The following is a 26,172-nucleotide window of genomic DNA, read 5'->3' as shown; positions in this document are numbered from 1 at the left end:
CTCTCTTTCCATCTCTTGGAAAATTGTAAGCCGAGTTATACGTACGAAAGAAAGATGAATCTTCCTGAATTCCTTACCCATCGATCCTCCATGAAAGTTACGATTTCAACTTTCGATAATGTATACTATCCTATCGATCATTGTCCTTTTATGTAAATCTTTTTAGGTATTAATTATCGTGGAAGGATAAAAGTTTGTTTTGTGTTTAGATTTAAAACATTTCAAATTCTATCCTCGTATATTATATTCGATAAAGTGACATAAAAAATATATTTTAAAAAGCTAAGAAACTGACGTAATGTATAATGATGCATAAATAATTAAAATATATATATATATATATATATACATTTTTACAACTAACAAAAATAAATAAAATCTAATTGTATGTCAAACTCAGCACAACATTTTTACAAAATTATTAAATAAATTAAAAAAGAAAAATTACGGGAAGAAAATTTGATAATCGTAATTACGTTTATCATAATTTCTGGGTTATCCTTAATCGTCTCGAGCCGGATATCGTTAACATAGTTTATCTCTGTCATATATTTTTTTCTTTTTTCCACATTGAAACGCCACGCGTTAGGGAGAATAATGAAAGCGTGCACGAGCTTCTGGATATCACTTTGGTATGCATGGATAATGAAGAGCTCAATTAATCCGGATTATTAATTGATATTCTAATTATGCGACACGACGAGCACGTCCGCTGATCAGAAACGCTTCGCGAACATTTTCAAGGTTAACACAAATGGATAATGATAGACGGACGGAATTCACATTGCATTTCTATCTTCTTTTTTTTCTTCTTCTTTTTTCTATCTCATTTTTATTATCATTACTTTTTTGTTCGTGAAAATATTTCTTATTATTAATATATATATATGTAACATACATAATATTTGTGTTATTTAAAATATTTTAACATTAATTAAATTTTTTATTCGTGCAATATCATTCGCATTACTTTTTGTACAAAATTTACTATTATCATGTTACTTTCGTCTTATTTAAAATTATTGTTTTTTATCTTTCAAATTATACATTATTAATATTAAAAATATTTTTAATATTACTACCAAGAATTTATACAGATATACCTATTATATTAATACCGTAACCGTATTTCAAATTATCATATTTTTAAAAATTAAATATTAATATCAAATTTATTAATTTTATAATAATACTATATTTAATATTATTAATTATAAATAATATTAATTTAATTATATTATTTATTATTTATTTATTAATTATTTATATATTTTATTATTTTATTATTTTATTATTTTATTTTTATAATTATTATTATATTATTATTATATAATTATTTATTTATATTATGATGTATTTATTATATTAAATATAAATAAATTTAATAAATTTATAATTAGTATTATTTATAATTAATTTAATATTATTTATAATAATATTAATTTAATATTTTTTATAATATTAATAATTAAAAATTAAATTTAAATCAACTTGATTAAAATTTCAATAATAAGTAAAACAATATAATGATTATAATTGTATAAAAAGTAATAACATTGTATTAAAACTTTTCAATGATTATTTTTAATAAAATATGAAATGAATTTCAAATCGGTCGTGAGATAAATTAATGTTAATGAGTTAACGTTAATAACGTAACACTTGTAATACGTTTATTAAATATCTACTTATAGATAGGTATGAAAACATAAATTTCTTGTTATTTATAACATCATGTCCTATATACTATATTTATAGGAGAAAAATACTATTTATACATATATATATATATATAGCTATACTAATAATTACTCATTCCTAATAAGTATTTATCAATATCTATCGATCAGTCATACAACTGTATCATTTTAGATAAATGATAAAAATATATAATCACTATCCAACTAGATATTAACGATAACGTAACATAATCATCCAACATCGTCGAGAAATTAGACGTTCTTGTACTTGCTCGTTTCTGTAATAAGAATAAACACCTCAGGCCATACGCATATTTTATGGGTATTTTTTTTTTGAACAAATATAATAACTCGACGTTTATATCTTCGTACAAAATTGTTGAGTTTCAGCGGATAATTTAATACCACGGGAGAATCCATAATGTCCGATTTCGCGATTCGAAATGGCTCCAAAAGTACAAGTTGCCATTACGAGAAAACATTTCGTTGCTTAATTATGAAACTACATATGTAAAATATTTATATAAGTACATACATACGAGCTATAAGATCTATCCTGCTGATGAGTCTTTTCCTTTTATTACCACGAGAAATTGGATATTCGTTAAATGGAAATTAATATTGCGAAAGCAACATTTCAATTCTTCGATGCCATATATTGTTATCTGTATAAGTATTATTATACACTACTATTGGACAAAACTTGCTGATATCCATAAAAAATTAACTACAACGATAAATTTTACAAATGATCTATGTTTATTATATCAAATATTAACAAGTTGTGAATTATTTTTTTTTTAATTTTATTATTTTCTTATATTCGTAATAATTTTGTATATTTTATACATGCAATAAAAAATACACGTTTGATATGAACTTTTCTACCAAGTGACATTTTTGACAATTTTAATAAGAAGCATGGAAAAATGTTTAATTAAAAACACTCGATAAACTAATTACCAGAATATGTTAGGATTGCGTCAAAAATAAAAAAGAATTAAAATAAATTTTTAAATAATATGAATTAAAAATATATAAATATAGTTGTGTAATCGCATTATCTCCATAAATTAGCTGAAAATTTATATATTTCAACGTTCTATTACCAAAACTTTATCATACGAATGATAAATCAATGTACCTGTAAAATCTACAACTAGACGGTATCTTAATTGGCGAGTACCTGCGACATTCGACATACGTTCTATAACAGATAAATTGATCTATTTTCTACAGATACATGTTTCGAGTATCTACTAATCGCTAAGTGATCTATCTAACGTTTTCTTAATTTTTTTTGTTTCGTTTCGCAACAACATTAAAATAAATTCATTCAAATTACGCAAATAAATACTTTTCTGAATTACTAATGCAAATATAAGAAAAGTTCTAATACAAAAAAGAAATTTGCACGTGCAAACTGGGTGGTTTAGAAATATGATAAATCCTTCGAGAAATAATTTTCATTCGATTGAAAACTTTTCAACTCACTCTATGTAAAATAAAAAAAAAAAGGGGGGCTGACAGAAGAAATGAAAAACAATCTCGTGAGAGAAATTTCAGTTAGAAAAAAAAATAAAATCTCATCAAAATCATTAATTAACATTTTTCATTCGATAATCACGTTGATTGAGTTAACATTTAAAATTCGTAAAACAATCTTTATCGTCTTGCAATGTTTGTTAGTCAATTTTACATTCTGTATCTATCTCTTTTTCACTCTCTCTCTCTCGAGTGATATTGATCGAAACGTTATATAAAAGAAGAACGGGAACTCTGATGGTGTGTAGTATAGCGTGCGTTAAACGAAATATCGACGAATAAACAAACCAGAAGATATATATATATATATATATATGTTATATATTTTCTTTTTTTTTCTGTTTTTTTTTTTTTTACTTTTTGTCGATCGATGTCTCTTTCGGCACGCACAGCCCAACTCACCCCGGTCGAATAAAATCCGCCAGCTGGACACAGTGCGACCAATCGCGTAGATTCGAGAAGAGGCGGTCCAATAATCTCCCCCTTCGGTTTCCGACGATCACGCTCGAAACATTATTTTTTAATCCTCGGTACGCGTATTCAAACCATCAACGCCATCATAGTAGTCGTCATCGTTGTCGTCGTCGTCGTCGGCCTCATCGTCGTCGAGTTTCTACCCTCTTGCCTACCACCCCACCATGTCAACCTACCTCTCCTGGCTAAATAAACCCAACGATATTATTTTTCAATCGCCGACACCGTGCGTACACGTTGGGGTGGCTGGTCCTAAAACGACACGCTTCGATAAAATGACGCTTTTCGCATTTTCTCTTTCTCTCTTTCTCTTTTTCTCTTTTACACACATATATACACATATGTATGTATTTATATATACTTTTATCTCGTTTCTATATACTTCTCATGACGATCAAAACGAGATACTATCATTTTTCGTAACTAGTATTACCTAGAAATAAATGCAGAATTGGTTTTGTAAATTTTAAACAATTCTTTGATAGTTTATTTAATAAGTGTTTAGTAAAAGTTTACTAAAAAGTACAGAAAAGATGATAGTAAATATATGTACATGATAATATAAAATTCAGAGTCACATTATTGGTTTCAAACGAACTTTGAAACTACTGAACTGATCTTACTGAAATTTTTTGTATTTTGCATGATTTTCTTCAACTTAAAATATGGAATAGTTTTTATCGCGTTTATTTTTATTTTTTATTGCTAATTGAAGGATTTATTATTTAGAGGTTATCTAGGTCTTTAGATACCGTAAGTTTTCAATAGATAGCGCTGTATTACAATTCAATTATTTCAATTTATATACAACTTAACCTTACTTTTTCAATTTTTTCGTATATTATTATTTTATTGTGGTATTATTTTGTGTCTTGTTATAATTTACTAAATAATTTAGAATTGATTTATTATTTAGAGGTTATCTAGGTTTCTAGGTACTGTAAATTTTTAATAGATAGAGCTGTATTACAATTCAATTTTTTGGATATATTTACGTCATACATTGCTTTCAGATTTACATATGGCATAATTAACCTTAATTTTTATATTTTTTTCGTATATTATTATTTTATGTATTCCATTGTAATTGTGGTATTATTTTGTGTGTTGTTATAATTTACTAAATAGTTTAGAATTATAATAAATTATATATTATATATTGTATAAATTAAAAATTTATGTTGTTTTGTGCTTAATTTGAATTCTCAGACATTATTAGTGAATATTAATTTGATTGCATTAAATAATCCCTCTATATAATTAATTAATAGGATTGAAAATGATAAATGTTTATAATTTATTTACAATTGTTTTGTTACTTAGCTTTGACATTAATTACTTTTTTAGGTATCTTTTTAGCCTAACAACTTAAAGTAACTGCTTTTCTTGATTTTACGCGTAACATAACCTATCTTTTTTACTTCTTCTTAATTATATTCTTAACTCAATTCTTCGAATTGTCTTTTCGTTACACAATTATAGACATTTCTTCCCTTGTCATTATCATACACATATTTTCCCTTGTCATCTATCATCCCTTTTTCTTCTAGTGTACTTTAACTTAAACTACCCTTCCAGCAGACATCTCCCCTTCGCACCATCGCGGCTAGCAAAGAATTTTATGATCGGTGTATTTAAAATCACTTATGCCACGAATATGCACATACATACATACACAAACACTCTCTCACTTTTTCGTACTACAATAACAGGAAACAATAATTCTTATATTTTACCTAACCTAAAAACAACTTCGTTTATATCTTTTCCTAGAAATATCAATTTTATGTACTTATGAGAAAAACGTTTCTACTTATCTTTAAAATATTTTTTCATACTTAATTACAAGAAAACATTAACGTAAATATTCATTAATGATCGTCTCTTATCTTTACACTTATTCATATGGATCAATTTTACAAAGTCATAAAATTGTTTTAACAAAACTAATTGTAAGAGAAAATGATATAAACAATCTCGTCTCGTTCGTGGAATACGATAAGAACGATAAATGGTTACAATAATACGATATTAACGAGTAACTTGTAGAGTAAAAAGAAAAACATAAAGCAAAAAAAACGATATTCGTGTTTAGAACGATGAAAAAAGATCTCACTGACCACGAGTAAGAGGAATAAAGACTTTTAATGGGATTTGAAATTATCCAAGATTTTAATGTACCATTGTTCGCTTCCAGAAACTAGAACCCTTGAGAACACGCGAGAGAAAAATACAGGTGATAACCTTCAACGTTATACAACGAATATTAATTTCACTTTAATACCACTAGCGATAAAGAATATGTTCACTTGTTCAAGTTTCTATTCTCAATTATGATCGTTGTTGTTGTTGTTATTGTTGTTGTTGTTGTTGTTGTTGTTGTTGCATTTGCATCAACGATCTTCTTTATCAATCATACGATCGTATTTTACTAAATTATTTGCGATTATTAACACTTTAATGGCCGCACGTCTACGCAGTCAAACGTCGCCAGAGGCCGGTAATATTTTTTGAAAAATTAATTTAAAAAAACTTTATTAAATTCACGAAAAAATTAACATAAATAAAAACAACAACAAATTTAATTTTATATAATTTCAAATATATAAAAAGTTATAAATAAATAACGGCCAATAACAGTTGTGCCGGCTATCACACACATGTTGTGTGAGCGACCATTAAAGTGTTAATTAGAACTAGAAAGATTTAAATGCATTATTTAAAAATATTATTTCTGAAAACAAGACATATGAATAAAAAATTCTTTAATGAGAATACGAAAAAAAGATTGAAATGGAATAATAGAAAAATATTATAAAAAATCATATTATAATTTCGAAAGAAAACTTTCAGATCTGCAATGAGTATGGTCAAATGATATTATTGGTACACTCGGTACCGTTGTCTTCTTTGAAATGTATTATACTTTCTTACGTGATTTCTATCGACTCTTCCGTGAGAGAAAAAGAAAGGAAGGAAGAGAGTAAAAGAAAAAGAGAGAGAGAGAAAAAAGAGAAAAAAACAATATCGTAGCTCTCCCGACATGGCACTATTTTATTCTCAGCCAATCGCACTAGACTTTTTCTCCTTGCGTATTACGTTGCCGTGGACGGTAATGGAAAGAAGTTTGCATATTATGCAGGCCGCGTACGGATTCTCTATGCATAATGAGCCGTGACGTCGCTGGACTAAAAATAAAGTATTCGCGAGTTAAGGCTCGTCGGTCATCCGATGACTGTTGCTGCGTTGCCAATTTACTAAATAAATTCATATATATATCCCTATATATATCTAAAAAATAAACCTTATATTATATTTTGTCTATAAAAAAATACCAAACACAAAAGCAATATAGTACGAAAGAAAACTCTTCGATCGTCAAACGATCTTAAAAATAAACGCTTGCCATTTAGTAGATACTAAATAAATTTATATATATATATAATTAATAAAATATATAAATTATTATAATTTATATAATTATTTATAAAATTATATAATTTATATTATAATATAATAACTAAAATAGAAATAATATATTAATATAACTACATATAATTATAATTATAATTAATATAATATAATTATAATATAAAATAATATAAAATATAATAATATAATTATATTAAATTAATAATAATTATATGTAGATATATAAATATATTATAATATAAAATATATATATAATTCTAATATAAAATAATATAAAAATAATAATATAAATATAATATAAAATAATAATTATATATAATGATATATTTAATTATATGAATATTATATATATATATGTGTGTGTGTGAATTTATTTATATATTATTATCTATATATATCCTATATAATATAATAAAATAAACGTTATATATTAAATTTCGTGTATAAAAAAAGCAGAAAATTAACAAACATAGTGTGAATGAAAACTCTTCCAGAAGATAATATCGTGAAACGATCTGAAAAATAAAAAATAAAATAAACAAAAACGTTAGAAAGTGAACGGCTTCTTATAGAAATCCGTTTGTTTTTATTCTCACATTTTTTATTGTAATATAATATATTCCGGTAATTTAAACTCTCCGCGAAACGAATTGTGTTTCTTAATTATCATAAAATTAAATGTTATCATGTATAACGTATTTTACGAGGAAATTATTACAAAATACATATGAAAATATAAACATAAAAATATTATGTAAAAATAAATCAATATAAATAAAAAAGGTCTGTTAAATGAAACTATTTTTGGTACCATAAAAAGGAAAAGTCGTAAAATCTTGAGACTTCTCGTGTCTTACCTTTAAATACTCAAGCACCAATCGTTTATGAGAAAAAGAAAGTGAAAAAAGTGAGTAACATAAGATAGAAAGAGAGTGAGTATGATTAGATTGTAAACCGTGCGTTTGGTCAGTTAAATTATTCGGCTTAATGGAGAGGCCCATTAATAATTTATGTCTCGCGTACGTAAATAAGACTGCAAGTTTCCTCACGAGACCATATTACTCTATAAGTGGCAGAACACCAACAACCGTAATGACTCGTTGCCCTATTCAAAGACTGATAAATCATTAGAATTAACTCTATCGATCGCGATTCGCATATAATTAACGTCATTATTCCTATAATATTCTCGATAATCCCGTATTAAATTACCAATTAATCCTCGGGGGCACATAATTTTGTTATCTTTATATCTTTTATTTTATTTATTTTTTATTTTTTTTACTTTCTTCTTTCTCAGTTTCCTCTTTTTTTCTTCTTCTTCTTCTTCTTCTTCTTCTTCTTCTTCTTCTTCTTCTTCCGATCCGTTAATTCGAATTAAACTTGTCATTACACTATCCGTCGCTACGTGATATCTATGATAAAACACTTAATATATTATATTTCATTTTAAAAAGGAAACTAACTATTAAAAAGAAAAACCAGCTTTCACATTTCTTCGTATACCAACAGATCGTCGTATCTTTCAATATCAAGAACCACGCCTAATCAGATACATGATCGCGTATTAATCCTATTATCTAACTGTCTCGATCATTGACTTTTTTCCTCCGTTTCTTATTATAATTACAAATTACTAACGTACTCCTTCACATATTATCATTTATTATAATATATTATCTCGTCGGATATTACAAAATAAAACATAAACATACCTATATATATATATATATATTTATCTATATATCATTTAACTATCTATTTATCTCTCAATCTTTCTAATACACCTACTTCGGAAGCTAATCAAGATTGAAGACCATAAATAACAATAAAGATATGTTGGTTACGTGTATGACGTTAGAAAATTTACTTTTCTAATAATAATATCTCGAATTCTTTTTTTTTGCGTTAAGAGTTTGTTCGGTAGTAGTAGCATAAGAAATAAATAGTAGCCAAGAGGGTAGCAAAATACTTTACGAGCAAATTTACGTTTAAGAAACGACGGCCAACAGCAACGCGTTGTCTTCTTCGATCCGGAAGGCAATCAGCAATGTACTTATATATATATATATATATATATATATATATATATATATATATATATGTACTTGGAACGGCACGCAATTAGCAGTCACATTATATCCTTAGGCTCTTTACAGAGGCCTCTTCGAACACGCAGAGAAACGGTACGTTTCACCCTAGTTAAGATTCATAAGAAAGACGCGCGTTACACGCGACCCGGTGTTCCTCATTAGAGCACTAATTACGTACGATTAGCCCAGCAATTACCTGGGAATACATTATGACCGCGAATCAACTCGCCGAATCGCGATCACGTAGGTGCTTTTGCTCGATGTAGTTCGCGAACGAGTCTCTCTCTCTCTCTCTCTCTCTCTCTCTCTCTCTCTCTCTCTCTTTCCTTTTTCTCACAACCAACATAAGAGAGTTTCTTTTACAGATAAGAGAAACGTGATCGTACGACCTAACACGAATTAAATTGTCTCTTTTTTTCAATTTTTGATCGAAAGAATGCTGTATCTTAAATATATGTATATATATTTATATTAAAAACATATTCTAATCGTGTAATTGAAAAAACGTGATTATACAGAAATTTTTAATTTACATTAAATACAATAATATCATTTATTATTATTTTTATTCTTATTTTTCTTTATATGCGTGTATCTAATATCGTACATTATCGTTATTTTGTAATATTATATTTTTCGTATATATAAAAAATATAATAATATTATATTTTTATTAAATATATTTATATATTATATTATAATATAATATATTATATAATATAATAATAATATATATATATATATATATATATATATATATATATATATATATAACTAGGGTGCCCCGGCCACGCGTTGCTGTGGCTTTTTTTGAGGTGAAAACTTTTTCAAAATCAGATCGATTTAAAAATCGTTAAATGAAAGAACGTAAAACTGATAAAAAAAAGATAATTTATTAATTAATAAAATTCATTATATAATTTTTTATTCTATATATTAATTACTAAATAAAAGTCTATATATAAAAATCAGTGTCACAATTTATTTGTCTATTAATAATTCTGAAACTGCTTATCTTATCTTATTGAAATTTGTTTTATTACATTCGTTTTTTTCCAACTTAGCACCTAGCATAATTTCAAAACACCAAACATCCATTTCTTTAATTCATTGTATTTAATGACATCAATTAATCTATTATATATTTACATATCGCAATAATATGATAATCACTAATCATAATAACACTAAAAGAAACATTATAAATCTGTAAGTTTTATGGATTGTACGATGTTTTTCCGTTCGTATTTTAGCACGAAAGTCATAGCTTCCTTTTTATATTCTTGCATGTAACGTGGACTGCCTATGTACGATTATGGTAGAATGACTGAATTACCAATTTCTGCGGTTTCGGCGTTGTTTACAATAGTCCCACGCAAGTGATTGTATTCTTCCGCACGCAGTTTCTGTTGATTAAATCGTAAGTATCATAGTCATTCGCTCCCTATCTTCACGTACATGTCTACTATGAATTGTTGGCAAAGTTCACGAAATCGTAGAATGATTTTGTCCTGACCGCGTCTAATCATCAACCGATACGCATAGTAATCCTTCGAGCAAAACATACATAAATAGAATTAATGAAATTATTTAATGATGAAAAATGTTAAAAGTATAATTAGGGCCAGGATTTTTGCCGCAGTTTTGAAATGATTAGTTTTAATTTATGAAATTATAACAAAAATATAAGTTTTATGGAAAAATTTTTCAAACAAAAGTAAAAAATTAAATTTTATGAAAACATTGTCTCTTATAATTTTTTCATACAACCAATATTTCCATTGACATTTCAAAATAAAGATTCATAATGATTGATTTTTTGGAAACTATGAAAATCTTAATTGTTCAATTACATTTTTTTAATAAAATTAAATTAAAATTACATTTTTATAAGATCAACAACATAAATAAAAAAAAGTATACTTACAACACAAAATCCGTTGTTATTGGAAGCTCGTGTCACGTAATCACTTGATTAACTAATCGTGCAAAATACACTCAAAATTGATAATTTAATAAAATTAAATTAAAATTACATTTTTATAAGATCAACAACATAAATAAAAAAAGTATACTTACAACACAAAATCCGTTGTTATTGGAAGCTCGTGTCACGTGTTGAGTACTTTTGAGGTTATAAAATCACTTGATTAACTAATCGTGCAAAATACACTCAAAATTGATAATTTAATTATTATTGATAAAATAGGAATGATTAAAAGTTAATATAAGAGTTACACTGAGATAGCAAAATAATAATTGTCAACGTTACTACTACACTTGATGCATAAACAATAATGATGGCCGACAACTGTGTAGGGAGTAAAAAAAAAGGAAACCGGCTTCGTTCTACTCCGTGCTGTTTACTGGGTCAGAAGTGACACCTATAAACATCTGGCGGGGATAATAATAACTAAATAAATGACGATTGATCAGTTATCGACCGGAGAGGAAAAATGATTAAATTACTAAAATGGCTATTAAAAAATAAGGGTTGATCGTAGAAGGGTGAAAATTAAGGATTGTATGTATTTTTGTATGTTGTATCATAAAAAAATAGAAATTAAAAATTTTGTCTAAAAAATGAAAAAAAAAGTTTAGGGGTGGACTACCCCTAACATTTAGGGGGATGAAAAATAGATGTTGGCCGATTCTCATAGATACCGGATAAGCACAAAAAATTTCATCAAAATCGGTCAAGCCGTTTCGGAGGAGTATGGGAACGAAAACTGTGACACGAGATTTTTATATATATATAGATAGATATATAATAAATACATATTATATTAAATATATATTATATATAAATGATATAATTATATAATTAAATATATAAATAAAATATATATTTTATAAATTATATAAATATAATAATATTTATTAAATTGTTAACCGAGCGGGACGTATAAATACGTCAAACGTATTACTTTAAAGCAAAATGTACAAATCTTTCTACTTTATGTATAATTAAACGAAAAAATATATATTTCATAATCTTTTCATTTATTTTAAGCATAAATAATAATAAATAATAAATAAATAAATAATAAAAAAGCTTCGTCATTAAAAAGGGAATTCCCCGGTTAATAAATTAAAAATAATTTAAGATTCGCATGAATTATAAAAACAAAATAATTTCATAAAATATGAAAAAAATTATTAAATATCCTCCCAATTGAAAATTACATTAGAAAAAAAGAAAGTTTAAGTTAGAATAAAAAAGAAAAAGAGAAAGAACTTGTTACCACAATGCGTAAATACGAGTTCCTTCCAAAATGGCGTCGACTAAGGTAAGCTCTCTCCGACTTAATTCACTATCTCGCCACCTTTCTCCTTCCCCATTCGTACACACCCCTCCTACTTTGTTCTCTCCCTCTCGTTCTCTTTTTCTCTCTCATTTATATCTATCTCTTTCTTCCTAAGAATCCCCACCCCTTGTTTCAGGGCGCGTTACGCCCATAGAATACATAAAAGCGTGACTCTCGCGCCCTTTTCGCCGATTCTTCGTAACGTGTTTTCTTTAGAACACCACACAACCATGTACATCCCTATTCTTAGCAAATTTGCACATCCATTGGCCTCGTTTAAACTAACTCGTTATATTCTTGTTCTTTTTTCTTTTTCTTCCTCTTCCGCTTCTTCTATTTTCTCCTACTATTTTTTTGTTGTTGTAAATTTTCGAACGTTTAAGACGTGTCGCGATTAATTTTTTTTCTCATACTCACGATGAAAGATTTGATCGTTAAAAATATTTACGATGAGAGACGATGTAGATCATCATTACCATCGATGAAAATAATATTTAATATTTTACGATCGTTTTAAATAGATATACGTTTGAAAAAAAAAAGAATACGTTAACTTCGTTTTTATCTCACATCAATCAATTTTTCTTTTCCTTACCTGAGTTTCGGTTAACGATAGCGCCTGCGCTAGCTGCTTCCTTTCCGCCCCGACAACATAATGATTTTTCTCGAAGGCGTGTTCCAGCTTTAACAGTTGACTCGGACTAAACGCAGTCCTTATTCTTTTCGGTTTTCTGAAGGGTTGCAGAAGGAAGCCAGATATGTCGGGACCTAATGAAGATAAACAAAAATATTGTTATCCTTGTATAATTAATCATTACTTTTATCTCGTACAAATTCGTCCGACATAATATAAATAATAATGATCATAATAACTACAATCAACAACAACAACAACAACAACAACAAACGATCGTATATTTTAATTATTTAATTACTCAGTGCAACATGTGTAAAAGAAAAAAGAAATTATATTACGAATCAAACTTACATTATAATTATACAAATATCTCCATGAGTTGCAATAATGTATGTATCTATTATTATTCTTACAATACTGGACTCGTAAATCAAGTAATAAACAAGATAAATATGTATATTGAAAGTAATTAGATATATATATATATATATATATATATATATATATATATATATATATATATATATATATAAATATATCACGCAACGGTACGATATTAATTAATCTTGAATAAGTAAGAAGAAAACAATTTTCAAACGATCTTGAATTTTATTATTCAATGATTCACGATGAAGGTCAAGTAAATCGATATGAAAATACTATGCGAATGTTAAGTGCATTAGAGCATTGATAAGTAAGTATTTACATAACTTATAGCTGATATACATATTAATAGAAACAAACGTTTTTCCATTTAAACGTAATATTTATTAAAAAAAAAAAAAAAAGAAATAATAATCATTTTTGCGGAAAAACTTTTATTAACTTTCTCATCTCTGACGATTTTAAACTTGCTTGAACTGACGTTCGTTACCACCAAAAATAATGATCAAAAAGTGATTAATTAACGTTATAAGAAAGAACCTATAATTATATCGTGATAATACGTAAGAAAGGATACAGCAAGTGGCGCATATACATGTGCAACGATAGAAGGGGTTGTTTGGTAGATAATTTACATTCTTAATTAACATCGGACTACGCTTGGTAACAGCAATAACTATGTTTTACCGGTATTATTATTATTATTATTATACAGTCCGTATTTTGTAATATGTGCAATCACGATAAATAATTGATCGAAATAACTGATTAATCATTCTAAGAATTGAATATGAAAATTGAATATGTAACATTATTATTTTTCAATCTTTCATATAATTAGAAAAAGTGAGAAATACTTATCACTCATTTGGAATTGAAATAAATTTAATATAACTACTTTAATTGTAAGTTTCATCTTTTTAATATGAATATAAATGATAGAAAACACAAAATAGAAAATAGAAATAAGAGAAACAAAGGAGGTATTAATTAATTATTAAACGTTGTCATCATCGATTCTATTCTCGTTAGTTAGTAATAAGTATCCCCACTATTTTCATCTCGTCATCTTTCTCTCGTCACCTCAACTTAAAGTCACGAAACGCGAGCGTGCTTGGGCACGCATAATCCAACCTATGTAAGTAGCTACATAATACAACAACCTAACTCATATAGTTAGTATAGGTTATACAGTATAGTTATACAGTGAAGGAGAAGTACCTACTAGGAACTCGCTCAGGTAATTGAGTATTCCACCTCGAAAGAGCCATGTCGATCGTCCGATACCCACGTCTGCCGGAAGTACCTCGAGATACTTTACCGGAAAAGCTGCACGATAAATCGCTACACCTTCTATCCATGCTTCGAAACGAAAGTAGATATATATACATATACATACTTGGCATGTGCCTCGAAATGTATAGCTACGTAAAATGGAAGACCATACACAACCATACCAAGTCCGTCGTCCACCCTTAGATCGATCGAAAACTATATACATGTATATATCCTATCAAAGAAGTTTTACGAGAAAAATCCTATTACGATTATGTTTTTCTCCTTGATTCAACTTACTCTTACATCTAACTATCCATTACCTTTCAAAATTTTAATTACGTCATTTGTCTTTTTGATTTATACCTCGACAGCAAATATTTTATTTTTTGAACATCTTGATTATTCTAATATATGTATGCATATATACACAGGGTCAGAGTACAAAGTAAGTTCTTTGTGAAATATTTAAAAATGGAATAATATTTTTTTGGTCCAGAGTACCGTGTAAACTTAAATTTTGGTAGACTACAATAGCATCTTATATTTTTAATTCATAACATATCAAATATTGAACTATTACACTTGCACACAATTAATGTGTTCACCCTTCCAATTAAATTATCGAAACAAATTATTAATCATATTTTATTCATTCATTTGCTCAAAAAAAAATATCTTATCCAATAAAGAAATTAATAATCATTACTAAATATAGAGAGAAAATATTTTCAATATCTATATAAATATATTTAATTTAGTTGCAAAAGTAATTTACTAGTTTCATCTGATATCGTTCGATACCTTTACGAATCTTTTTTATTTTTTATTAAATAGAGATTTTATACGTTTTTAATTTACCTGATTGTCCTTAACGAAAACAATAGGAAGGCAAGCTATTAATGCGTTCAAAAATGCATACGATGGATCGATGCACGATGACATGCTAATTCATATTATGCAAGCACAATGTAGACGCGCAGGCATTCGACGTGCTATCCGATAGCAATGTAACCAACTTGGCATAACGTAATCGACCGTATCACCTTTTGCCAAAGAAAATTCTACGATGAAGTTTTACTTACTTATATATATATATATATATATATATATATATATATTATACAATGTAAGCTTAATTTATTTTTACGGAATGACAAAATCAAATTGTAATATGTGCAAATTGTTATACATTGAAATTATTACAAATATGGTTAAAAAATTTAAATTATATACACCATTACTCGTATACAATTTAAATAAGTATCAAACATATATGCATATGCAAACATCAATACTATAAAACGCAATAAATTTATACGCTTAATTAATATACATATATTACCAAGTCTTTTATATATATACATATACATATATTCGTGATGCATCCTCTTATGATTCAAAAAAAAAAAAATAAATACTCATTTAAATTACATTTCTAGCAGCGCGTAATGAAAAATTAAACGTACAATCCTGTTGAAAGTTAAATATCATTTTAAAATAAAATTTCATTCGAATGAGTTAATTCTTGTCAACGACAAAGTAGACATCTCTATTCGAAACTGCAATCGCTTAGTCACGTGCCGGATCGAACAGATAATGTATATTAGATGCAGCAGGCTCGCCGTTAATTGCACGCAAATATAATTCTCAATGCAAGACATCTGCCATGCCAATGATAAATGTCACAAAACAATTGCAATTATACGACTAATGAGACGACGACAATAAAGAAACGATCTAACAAAAGTAAGACTTACAAAGTTGTTAATATATTTCTTTTTCCCGACTATAACGTTTGTTAAAACATCGAGGAAGTAGAAACAGTTGCAATTAATCGATTAACGACACGCGAATATCGTTTGGATATTTATAAAAAAAAAAACTATTAATTCGCTATAAAAACACGACAAATCCTGATTTAATCGATGTGTAAATAAATCATTGAATAATTCAATGTGAAATATATAAATAAATGAGAACTCATTTAACATTCGTCGTGTATTTAATTAGACATAATATAACGCATATGAATATCAATCATTTGATAAGAAAAATTCCAACAAAACAAAAAAACAAGATTCTTACAAAAAATACTATAAAAATATAGGATATCGGAAAAACCACTTTACCGAGTTGAAAACTTATAAATTCTTTTTTTTTTATAACCACTTGGAATATCAGAATCAAACTAATGCGTTTTTTTCTTTAAATTAAAAATTCATCTTATGAAGTAAACAAAAAATAATATATTAATTCTATTAATAAACCATTACTAATCTTTCCTTTGATTTTTTTATACTTATTGTTGGTTAAACAACATTTACGGGTTACTATATTTTCAAATAAAATATAAACTTAAAAAATAGAAAGAGAGAGAGACAGTTGGTCATCGTTTCTTTCAGATTATTGGAATCGTTGTTAGACGAAGAACGATCACGATAAGTAAAAAGGGATGAAGCATGATTCTCTCGATGTTCTCGCGAAAGATTAAACGAGATATCGAACGTTGAATCTTTCTTACTCTTTCTATCTTACTCTTTCTTTTTCTTTCTTTCTCACACGTTTCTCTATGCTGATCTCCTAGACATTGCCTAGGGCTTCTTCGTCCTGTTCGACATAAAAGAAGAGAAAGAAATGGAAGAGAAAATGAAAAGGAGAGAAAGAGAGAAAGAGAGGAAAAAAAAAGTTTCCAAGGCTATAATTACATCGAGCTTGCGTTGCGGCATCACAGCTGAGACGCCCTGAGCGACTCGAAATTACTCAAAAATAAGACTAAATGGTAAACGTATCAAATTATACTCCTCTCCTACCTCTCCCACCCCCTCCCCATCTTTCTTTCTTTCTTTCTTTCCTCTCTTTTTCTCTTTCTTATTCTCTTTAAACTCTCCTGCATCCTGGGCTTCTGCTGAAAGCCTCGGCGTCTACTTCTGCATTCTACCAACGATTTCTTTAGCACGGAAAAAGGAAGAGACCTTTAATACATTGCCCGTTCTACAGACCTAATGTGTTTTTAATTGTTGGCAAGCGTGCGACGACGGTGATCGTGCAAAACTTACGATATAATACCGGGAGGAGGCAGGGGGGAGGAAGGGTAGGTTAACGTATATCTAATGATTTCAAACCGTTCTAATTATTCGAGTTTATTTTTGTGAAGAAACATCTAACGTGTGTTTTTTAATTTTTTTTTTTGTATGTTATCTCGATCGTACTTTCTTTACGGATACGAATAATTATCTTGTATGTATAGTAGTATCATCTATCTAGTTTGTATAGTATATAATATACTAAAGTAATTTTCGTATAATATAATATTATTTTATTGCACTTTAGTCATGGTTTTTTGTTTATAAAATATTTATTATTTTTCATTTTAAACATTTCGTGCTAAATTCTTCTTCGATTTCAATGTAATTTATTTTGGTATCATACTGAAACAATATAAACATAATCAAGAAAGTATCACGAAAGGGTATTTGATTTAATTAATTATTTAGAAAGATATTATTATTATTATTATAGATAAAAGATACAATTTAAGGTATAAAATTATTTACAATTATTAAGCCAATTGATTTTATTGAAATTGTTTCTATTTGAATTAGAAACGAACAAATCTATAGTAGGAACGTTCGAATATTTAAGATCATCGAATATTGAAAGTTTTACAGTACTTATTTATATTCCTGTATAGATCATTTGTTTACGTGACAAATTTATCGTTGACAAGGATATGAATAATAATTAAAAAAAAAAAACGCGAAATAAAAACGATGCACGCATATTGCAATCGATAAAAGAAACAACATTGGTTGCGTAAATAACGGTATTTTATGCACATACGCATACATACGCATACGTGTACATTTATTGCATACGTATCAATACACGCCCCGCCCTCGCCCCCATCCCATTTTCTTCTCATAGCGGAAAATCGGTATATCTATGAAAGAGCGTGCCGACGTAGGTTCCGCTGTGTTGATATCACGTTAAAACTATACGAGAGAACTATGATTAATCGTTCGAGAACTATTATCGGTTACTACGATCTCAACGATAATTAATTTTTCCTTACGAATTAATTCATTCTTTATTAGAGTATTCTAATAAACTCGTACGAACATTTATCTCAAATGGTAAAAGAATAATAAAAATTACGACTGGTTGTGCATTAACAATTCGCCGCGTTCAATTATACAAAACCGGTTGGTTTCCTCCAACTTACGCTTAACTCACGGACTACTCTCTTAACTATGATAAGCTCATTGATAATGAACGATTAAAATTTCATTACATTTACTAGATGATATTTCTCTTATGATATATAATGATAGAATGTATTATTTAAAATAAGGTAAAAAGAAAATTTTCACAAATGTTTTTTGTCATCCCGGTTGTTGTAATCGTTAAATCTCAAAAATATAAGACCCGGCCCCATTTCTCATCTGGTTTAATTATTGACGCAAAACAAATCATTACGCGTGACAAATATTATTGCAATTTATCTATATACGAAAGATAACACGTTTAACTTTCTTCAATTAAAATCGAATTGCGTAATAATTTACAATTAATCGGTATCAAGGTTAAAATGAAGAATAAAATCATTATCATAATTATAACGTATGATCGATAAAGAATGAATAAAGTATATCACTCTTGCATTGGTTATCCTCGATCAATTTATAAATATGACAATAGATCTTGAACACGTATAATACAATAATTTATCTCTCTTTTGTCGTCACAACAAAAGCAAATCTATCTCGTCACGTCCTTTCGTTATCTTCGAAGGAATCATAAACAATAGGACCAGTAATGAGCACGCTTCGATGATAATAATCCAAACACAAAACGTTTTTATAATAACGAGCTTAAATTATGCGACAACAACAACAACGGACAACGATAATCAAGACGAGTAGCCAGCGACCTTTCGCAACATATATGTAAGTAAGTAAGTAAGTAAATTCACTCGATCGTACAACACCGTCATTCAGATATACATATATGTATTATGTTTACTTTCCCGAGAAACGTATGCGGATAAACATTGCGTCGTTTAACTTGACTTTAGACGTAAGAAATGGGAGAAAGAGAGAAAGAAAGAGAGAGAGAAAAAGAGATAAAGAAAATGCACATTACATCTATTTACATTTATATATATAGTTGATTCCATTTCTTGGAATTCGGTAGATCAAATAAACATAAACGTTTCATTTATTATTCAATCCTGTCCAATAATTTACAATATTCTAACGTAAATTATCTAATAAACAAGTTTTCAATTTGCATAATACTACAACAGAGTTTATTAACGATCTTTCGTCATATTTTATTGTTTTATGTGTATATGTGTGTTATGTTTTGTTGATTATGTGACAAAAGTAATGAGCTTGAAATTAAATCTACATTTCAATGAAATATACGGAAGAACGAGATGATTTATTTCTTAACATTTGAACGAGGACACAAATGGCTGCCAAGGTAATCGAATTTATTATTGAAAAGAAAAAGGAAAATACAGAAGATATAGAGTGGAATGCGTCTTGCTTGTAAACGTCTTTGGAAAAACAATTCCGGAACGCCGCGGGACGTATTTTTGCTACGATCTAACGTTCCCTAGACACCTGTGAGAACACAGAGTCCGCGGTTTTCTTGCACACGAGTTTTATCCCTTTCTTTCTCTTTCTTATTCTTCTTTCTTTGTTAGTTAAGAGAAATCCACTGGCATATCGACGAAGACGACGTGACAAGTTCACTAAACTCAGCAAATGTTGATCGTTGGCCACTGACAATTTCGTTCACGAGTTTTATCCAAGAAAGAGGAAGACAAAAAATGGAAACTAACTCGATCTCACGATCCAAAGTGAAGATTAATGATTTGTTGCATCAATACGTGTTATGAAAAATTAGTTTTCCAAAGCATTTTTCATTTGAATAAAAATTCGATTCAACAAGGTGTTACTAAAGAATAAAAATACAAAAGATCGTCTATGTTCAGGTAAAAATCATTAAATACGTTTTTTTGGGTACCAAATGATTTATGTATTTTTACAATGTTGCATACAATTTTTTGTAAACAAACCAATTTATTACCTATTACTTTATTTAAAAAAAAAAAAAACATCGTCTGAATGTATCAACAAAAAAGAATACTTCAACGAAAAACTTGATTTTTCCGGTTAAAAATTTGTTTGACGAGCGATAATTCATATTAACATAAATATTAGTTAATGACATTTTCTTAAAACATAAACGATACATCAACGATTTTAACATATTCGAGAAGCTCATTGTAAGCATTAAAAAAAAAAACAATAAGTTTTTTAAGGGAGCAAATACATAAGAAAAGAAAGAGGATGTATAATAATATAATACAATGGTAGGTAGAAAAGAAACTCATCTATATAAACGGGGAACACGACGAACAAGCAAGAAATCAACTACGGGGAACTACCGTAAAAAAAGAATAATAAAAAAGAAGGACGAGCTGGGTCCTATTGTCGAATATGGACACCCCGCTGTGAGAATGTCACGGGGATAAAATGACGCTTTAATAATACTGATTAAACTCAGTATTGTGCACCAACCAAACGACTTTTTCTAAGTCGTCGATCGAACATCGAAGGTGTCGCGCTTACTTCTATGACTTTTTTTATTTTTTTTCCTTTTTTTTTTAGATTCACTGTATTCCTCGAACGTCAACGAGAATTTGAGTGTCATGTTGTCGCTACCACTATTATATCCTACTATTCAAGATATTGAAAAGGTTTTCTTTTCACTGACTTGACTTTATTCGAGAAAGTCGTTCATGTTCAACGATTTATCTAATTGTTCGGAAAATTATTATTATTATAAATAGTAATGTTGTAAATTAAATCACGTGGAATCAATCGTGTGTGACAAAAGATTTATATATTATTTGATTTATTAAAGTACTATAAAAATGTTCCAAAGGTTAACGAATTTGATTAGAATTAAATAAAAGTGAACAAATCTATGAATGTTTTTTGAAACATCATCTAATCAAATTAACGCTATAATTGATGAGCACTTTCCTGATAAGACTCTTTATTGGAACATTGAAAAGAAACTTGTTACGATGATCGTTTACAACTTAACATCTTAACACGTTGAAATCTGAGACCCTAATTAAAAACGACCTCCACTATAATTTGTCTATTCGAGGTATCAACAAAAAATGAATAAAAATTAAAAATAGGCCAATGAATTCTAAAGACGTTAATTAGACATGACCTAACAACCATATGATTAATATAAATATACATCATCTTGTAAAGTTAATGAATTTCTTTTGATGATAACGCATGATGCGTATTTACAAAATAAAGGATAGTGGGGGAGGGAGAAGGGGAAAAGAAAAGAAATGAAAATAAAAAAAAATTAATTAGGATCGGTCTACTCCTCCTCGTTACGTTAGTTCCTGAAAGTCTATATTTGCGGTGTCTAAAAAGGACGAAGGAAATTAGATTCGCCGCCCTTCAATTCCAAGAATTAAAAACCATTTGTAGTGCGCGCGGGACAAGCGCGAGATCGCGAAGACAAAGATGGCGTCGAACAATTTTTTTACGACGGAACAAGTTTCGTGTCCTCTTCAAGTAGAATATATATTCCTCTACCGGGTGGCACGCCTCATTCCGTATAAGCGCCGATCGCGGTAAATTTATGGTAATTGCCTTTTCTACCTGTCAGAGACGTTCTTTCTTCTCTCTTTCTTCTCTCTTTCTCTCTCCTTCTCCTCTCCCTCTTCATTCTCTTCGTTCGTACTCTCTAGCTTATCTCCGCGTTCCTTTCATTAAAGAACTGACCTCGTAAGAAGAGTTCGGAAAGCAGGATGCCATTATCATCGACCTAACATCGATAAACCGTAAATTGGATTCTCACGATACATACACAACAAGGTGCTACTTTAAAGGGGGGTTAGAAGAAGATGAAGAAGAAAAAGGAGTCAGACAAAGAGAGAGAGAGAGAGAGAGAGTGAGAGAGAGAGGGAGAGATCGTTGGATCAAATGTCAACAAGAAATGAAAAGAATTCATTGACTAAGAAAAATAATCTAACTGATTAGTCGTCCCCCGTTCATTATTTGCCGCTTTCTTCTTTGATAATATTAACTAGGAAGAATACGAGAAAGCGATAAGACGAGTCAGATAAGATTTACCAAAAAAAATAGTACATTGCTAAATCTAACATAAATGAAGAAACATTTACGTAATTACAGAGAACTTATTTTATCGATTATGCTTAATAATAACATAGGATTATTGTGTAACAATAAGCGTCAGTGATATCGTTTGAGGACAAATTAATAAATGAGATAAAGTTAGTGTGACACAGAGAGAGAGAGAAAAAGAAAGGGAAATAGATTATAACATACCAGCCGTAAATCTGTGAGGAAAAATCCTACCATGTCTTGATAATAGCCAAGGATATAGAGGATAACTGTCTCTTGCTGGTTGATGAGTATGAGGTGGAGGATGTGGTCCAGCCGGTGCGCCACCGTGCGGATAAGGTCCATGAGGTGTAGCGTGAGGAGATGCACCGTGATGCGCTTGAAGAGCAACAGCAAGATTTGCCGCTTGAAAGTGCTGAGCAGCAGCAAGATTGGCAGCGAGTGCTAACTGTTGGGAATGATATTCGTTCTGGCCGGTCTGAGGTGCCGTCGGTCCGTGTCCAGGTGGTATTCCATAAAGAGACTTTAGTTGTTCGGCTGCGACGGCTGCTGCAGCCGTAACGGCACCAGGCGGTGGTGCTAGGTAGTTTGGACTCGGCCTTACAACGCCAGGAGGTGGCTGAGGATGAGAGCTTACAGGTGAATCACCGTGTCCTGGTATCCTATGTGGTGGACTCGGACTATCGTTCGGAGTTGAGCCACCGCTGTGACTGAGAACGGTACTCTTACCGAAGTCTAATTGATTGCTACCACCGAGATGGTGATGATGATGATGATGGTGATGTCCGTGATGATTCGCGTGATGGTGGTGGTGATGATGATGGTGATGATTATTATTATTATTATTATTGCCGGTAGTCGCGTGGGATGGTGTCCTTCGCGGATTATTCGTATAGGATTCTACGGAGGAACTACGTGATACAGGTCGATCGGAACCTTCCGAATGAGCACCAGGTGATCTAGTTGCAATGCCACGTGACTTCGGCGACGAGGAGGCCTCGACGAGTTCCATCGGACTCCCATCATCTCGTTCAATTTCGACACGATGATCCAAACGATCTTTTCCAGTAATTCGATCTTCGATGACACGACCAGCCTGTACACCAGGACCGCCGCCGGTACCGGCACCACCGCCACCTCCACCACCTCCGCCACCGACGATCGAGTCGATGCTGAAGCCGATCTTTGGCTTCGAGGGTACCGGAACGATTGGCGTCGGCGCGAGCGGCATCATCGTACGATTATCGTACGGCTCGCCGAAGAATTCCCCACTTTTTTGCTTAGACCTAACGACAACTATTAACCTCCTGCTCGCACCAAATGGATCCTCGAAATTAGATCTGATGCATTTTTTATAATTGTAACACGCGTGATCGAATTTCGTTCGAGTCTCGTTAACATTCGCGGACCGGAAACTCAAAAAAATAATTTGAAAAAAGAAAGAGAGGAAAAGAGAGAGAGAGAGAGAGAGAGAGAAAGAGAGAGAGAGAGAGACAGACAAATAGATAGAAGAAAAAAAAAGAAAGGAAAAGGAATTCAACGGGATCCTTTCTTCGGATAAATTTCTAGGTAAGATTCCCCGCAGTGAGGCCTAACGGCTCTCATTCAAAATTTCCAAGTCATCTCCGAAACACATTCGTTCGTATTATACACTGCTGCGTCGCACACTGAAGAAATCTAAATCACAGCAAAGTAGTAATAGTTGCCTCCAAACCTTCGTTTATTTTCCCTTTACGTTTTAAATCTTTATTTATAACGTTTAATCATTCCAGCAGGGCACACTTAACGAACTGGGTCTGTCACTGCACACTGTCACAATTACAGGGGTAGGGAGGGGGTCGCGCACGAGCCCACCAAAAACTCGTAGTCCTCGTCGAACTTGATAACGAATGATTATTGTGATTAATAAATTATAATAAAATGATCTATCACTTGAAATTTAAGCCTCGAACAGGACCGTTGACATTTTGTTGAATTATTTTTATTTTGCAAATACCGCGTGTGTTAAAAAAAACCGTCGTACGGATTTTTCTCTTTCTCTCTTTCTTTCTCTTGCTCGTCGTTCTCTCTGACGGATGATGCTTCTGGCACGAGAGCTTGCTAGTGTTTGAGCAAATTACAGGCTAAACGAGGCGCTCCCGCTCGACGGTGGGGGAACGCGTAGCAAGTTAACGCGTATCCCCACTTTTCAACTTGTTCCTGACTACAGGACCCTTAGTGGGGTAAAACAGCAACCACGAATGGGCGTTACTATATCATACCGAGGCCGATGTTGAGGCGTACCCTTGCTACAACCCGATTGGTCCGTACTGCAACCTTCGAACTAAAGCTACCTCGATTTCTCGCCCGCTACGTGGATGCTGCGACGAGTGGGGCAACGCATTTAGTCGACGATGGGCGTTAAACTCGCGTTTTTGTCCTACGATGAAAATGAGCCGTTTAATTAATACGTCTGCCTCCGTCTCTCTCTCTCTCTCTCTCTCTCTCTCTCTCTCTCTTTTATCTCTCTTTTACCCTCTTACTCTTACTCTTACTCTATGCTTTCTCTTCTCTCACAGTTGGCTTCCATTTCTTGGCTTTTTTTTCTCTCCCATTTGTTTTTTCTTTTTCTTCGACAAAAGGGATGAACCAAATCGCACGTTTTTCTTTCTCTATTTCTATTCTTTTTTAATTTCATTTCTTTCTCCGACCGGCCTTTCTTTTTTGAACTTAACCTTTCTTCTTTTGTTCTGAGAAAAACGAACAAAAAATCATGTTCAAGTCGAATTCCTTTGGTAAGTTTAATTTATTTGTCACCAGTAATAATTTAAAAACGGACTATATGTATATATACTTATTTATTTAAAAACCAGAAAAATTAAATACCACGAAATACATTTTATCTGTCCATGGATTTAAATAAAGAATTTGTAAGGATAACTACTTACGAAACTCTTTTGTAAAGGGTCATTTTCTTAAGTCTTTCACTGTAATTTCAATAAATGGTTAACAAATTCTATTACTTGCGCAAGGATAAAATTATATCAAATTTTAATATTACAGAAATGAAATCGAGACTGGTTGTTATTTGGTTGGTGTCTTATTAGCACTTGTCAGTCGTATTGTAAATTGGCCTTTTCGAATTACTTG

The 26,172-nt window shown here is 30.1% G+C and overlaps 1 protein-coding gene and 1 long non-coding RNA gene across 2 annotated transcripts in view; both read right to left on the bottom strand.

Annotated features, from left to right (window-relative positions):
- The window catches only part of LOC107072209 (uncharacterized), a 31,462-nt gene extending 5,911 nt beyond the window's left edge, over positions 1–25,551 (bottom strand). The window contains 2 exon segments of the mRNA XM_015331963.2: positions 13,148–13,320; positions 23,248–25,551. Of these exon segments, the coding sequence (XP_015187449.1) occupies positions 13,148–13,320; positions 23,248–24,277 (1,203 nt within the window). The 5' untranslated portion in view covers positions 24,278–25,551.
- On the bottom strand, positions 10,207–11,567 carry LOC149033176 (uncharacterized). The gene is made up of 2 exons (XR_016175926.1): positions 11,324–11,567; positions 10,207–10,794 (listed from the first exon to the last, which is right to left on the bottom strand). It is a non-coding gene; the product is annotated as an uncharacterized LOC149033176 (long non-coding RNA).
- Positions 25,552–26,172: the final 621 nt, after the last annotated feature.

The sequence above is a fragment of the Polistes dominula genome, unplaced genomic scaffold (genome assembly GCF_049000335.1).
Source record: "Polistes dominula isolate Pdom_NZ unplaced genomic scaffold, Pdom_raw_medaka contig_15, whole genome shotgun sequence".
NCBI classification, from domain to species: domain Eukaryota; kingdom Metazoa; phylum Arthropoda; class Insecta; order Hymenoptera; family Vespidae; genus Polistes; species Polistes dominula.
This window is presented reverse-complemented; position numbering and strand designations above follow the sequence as displayed.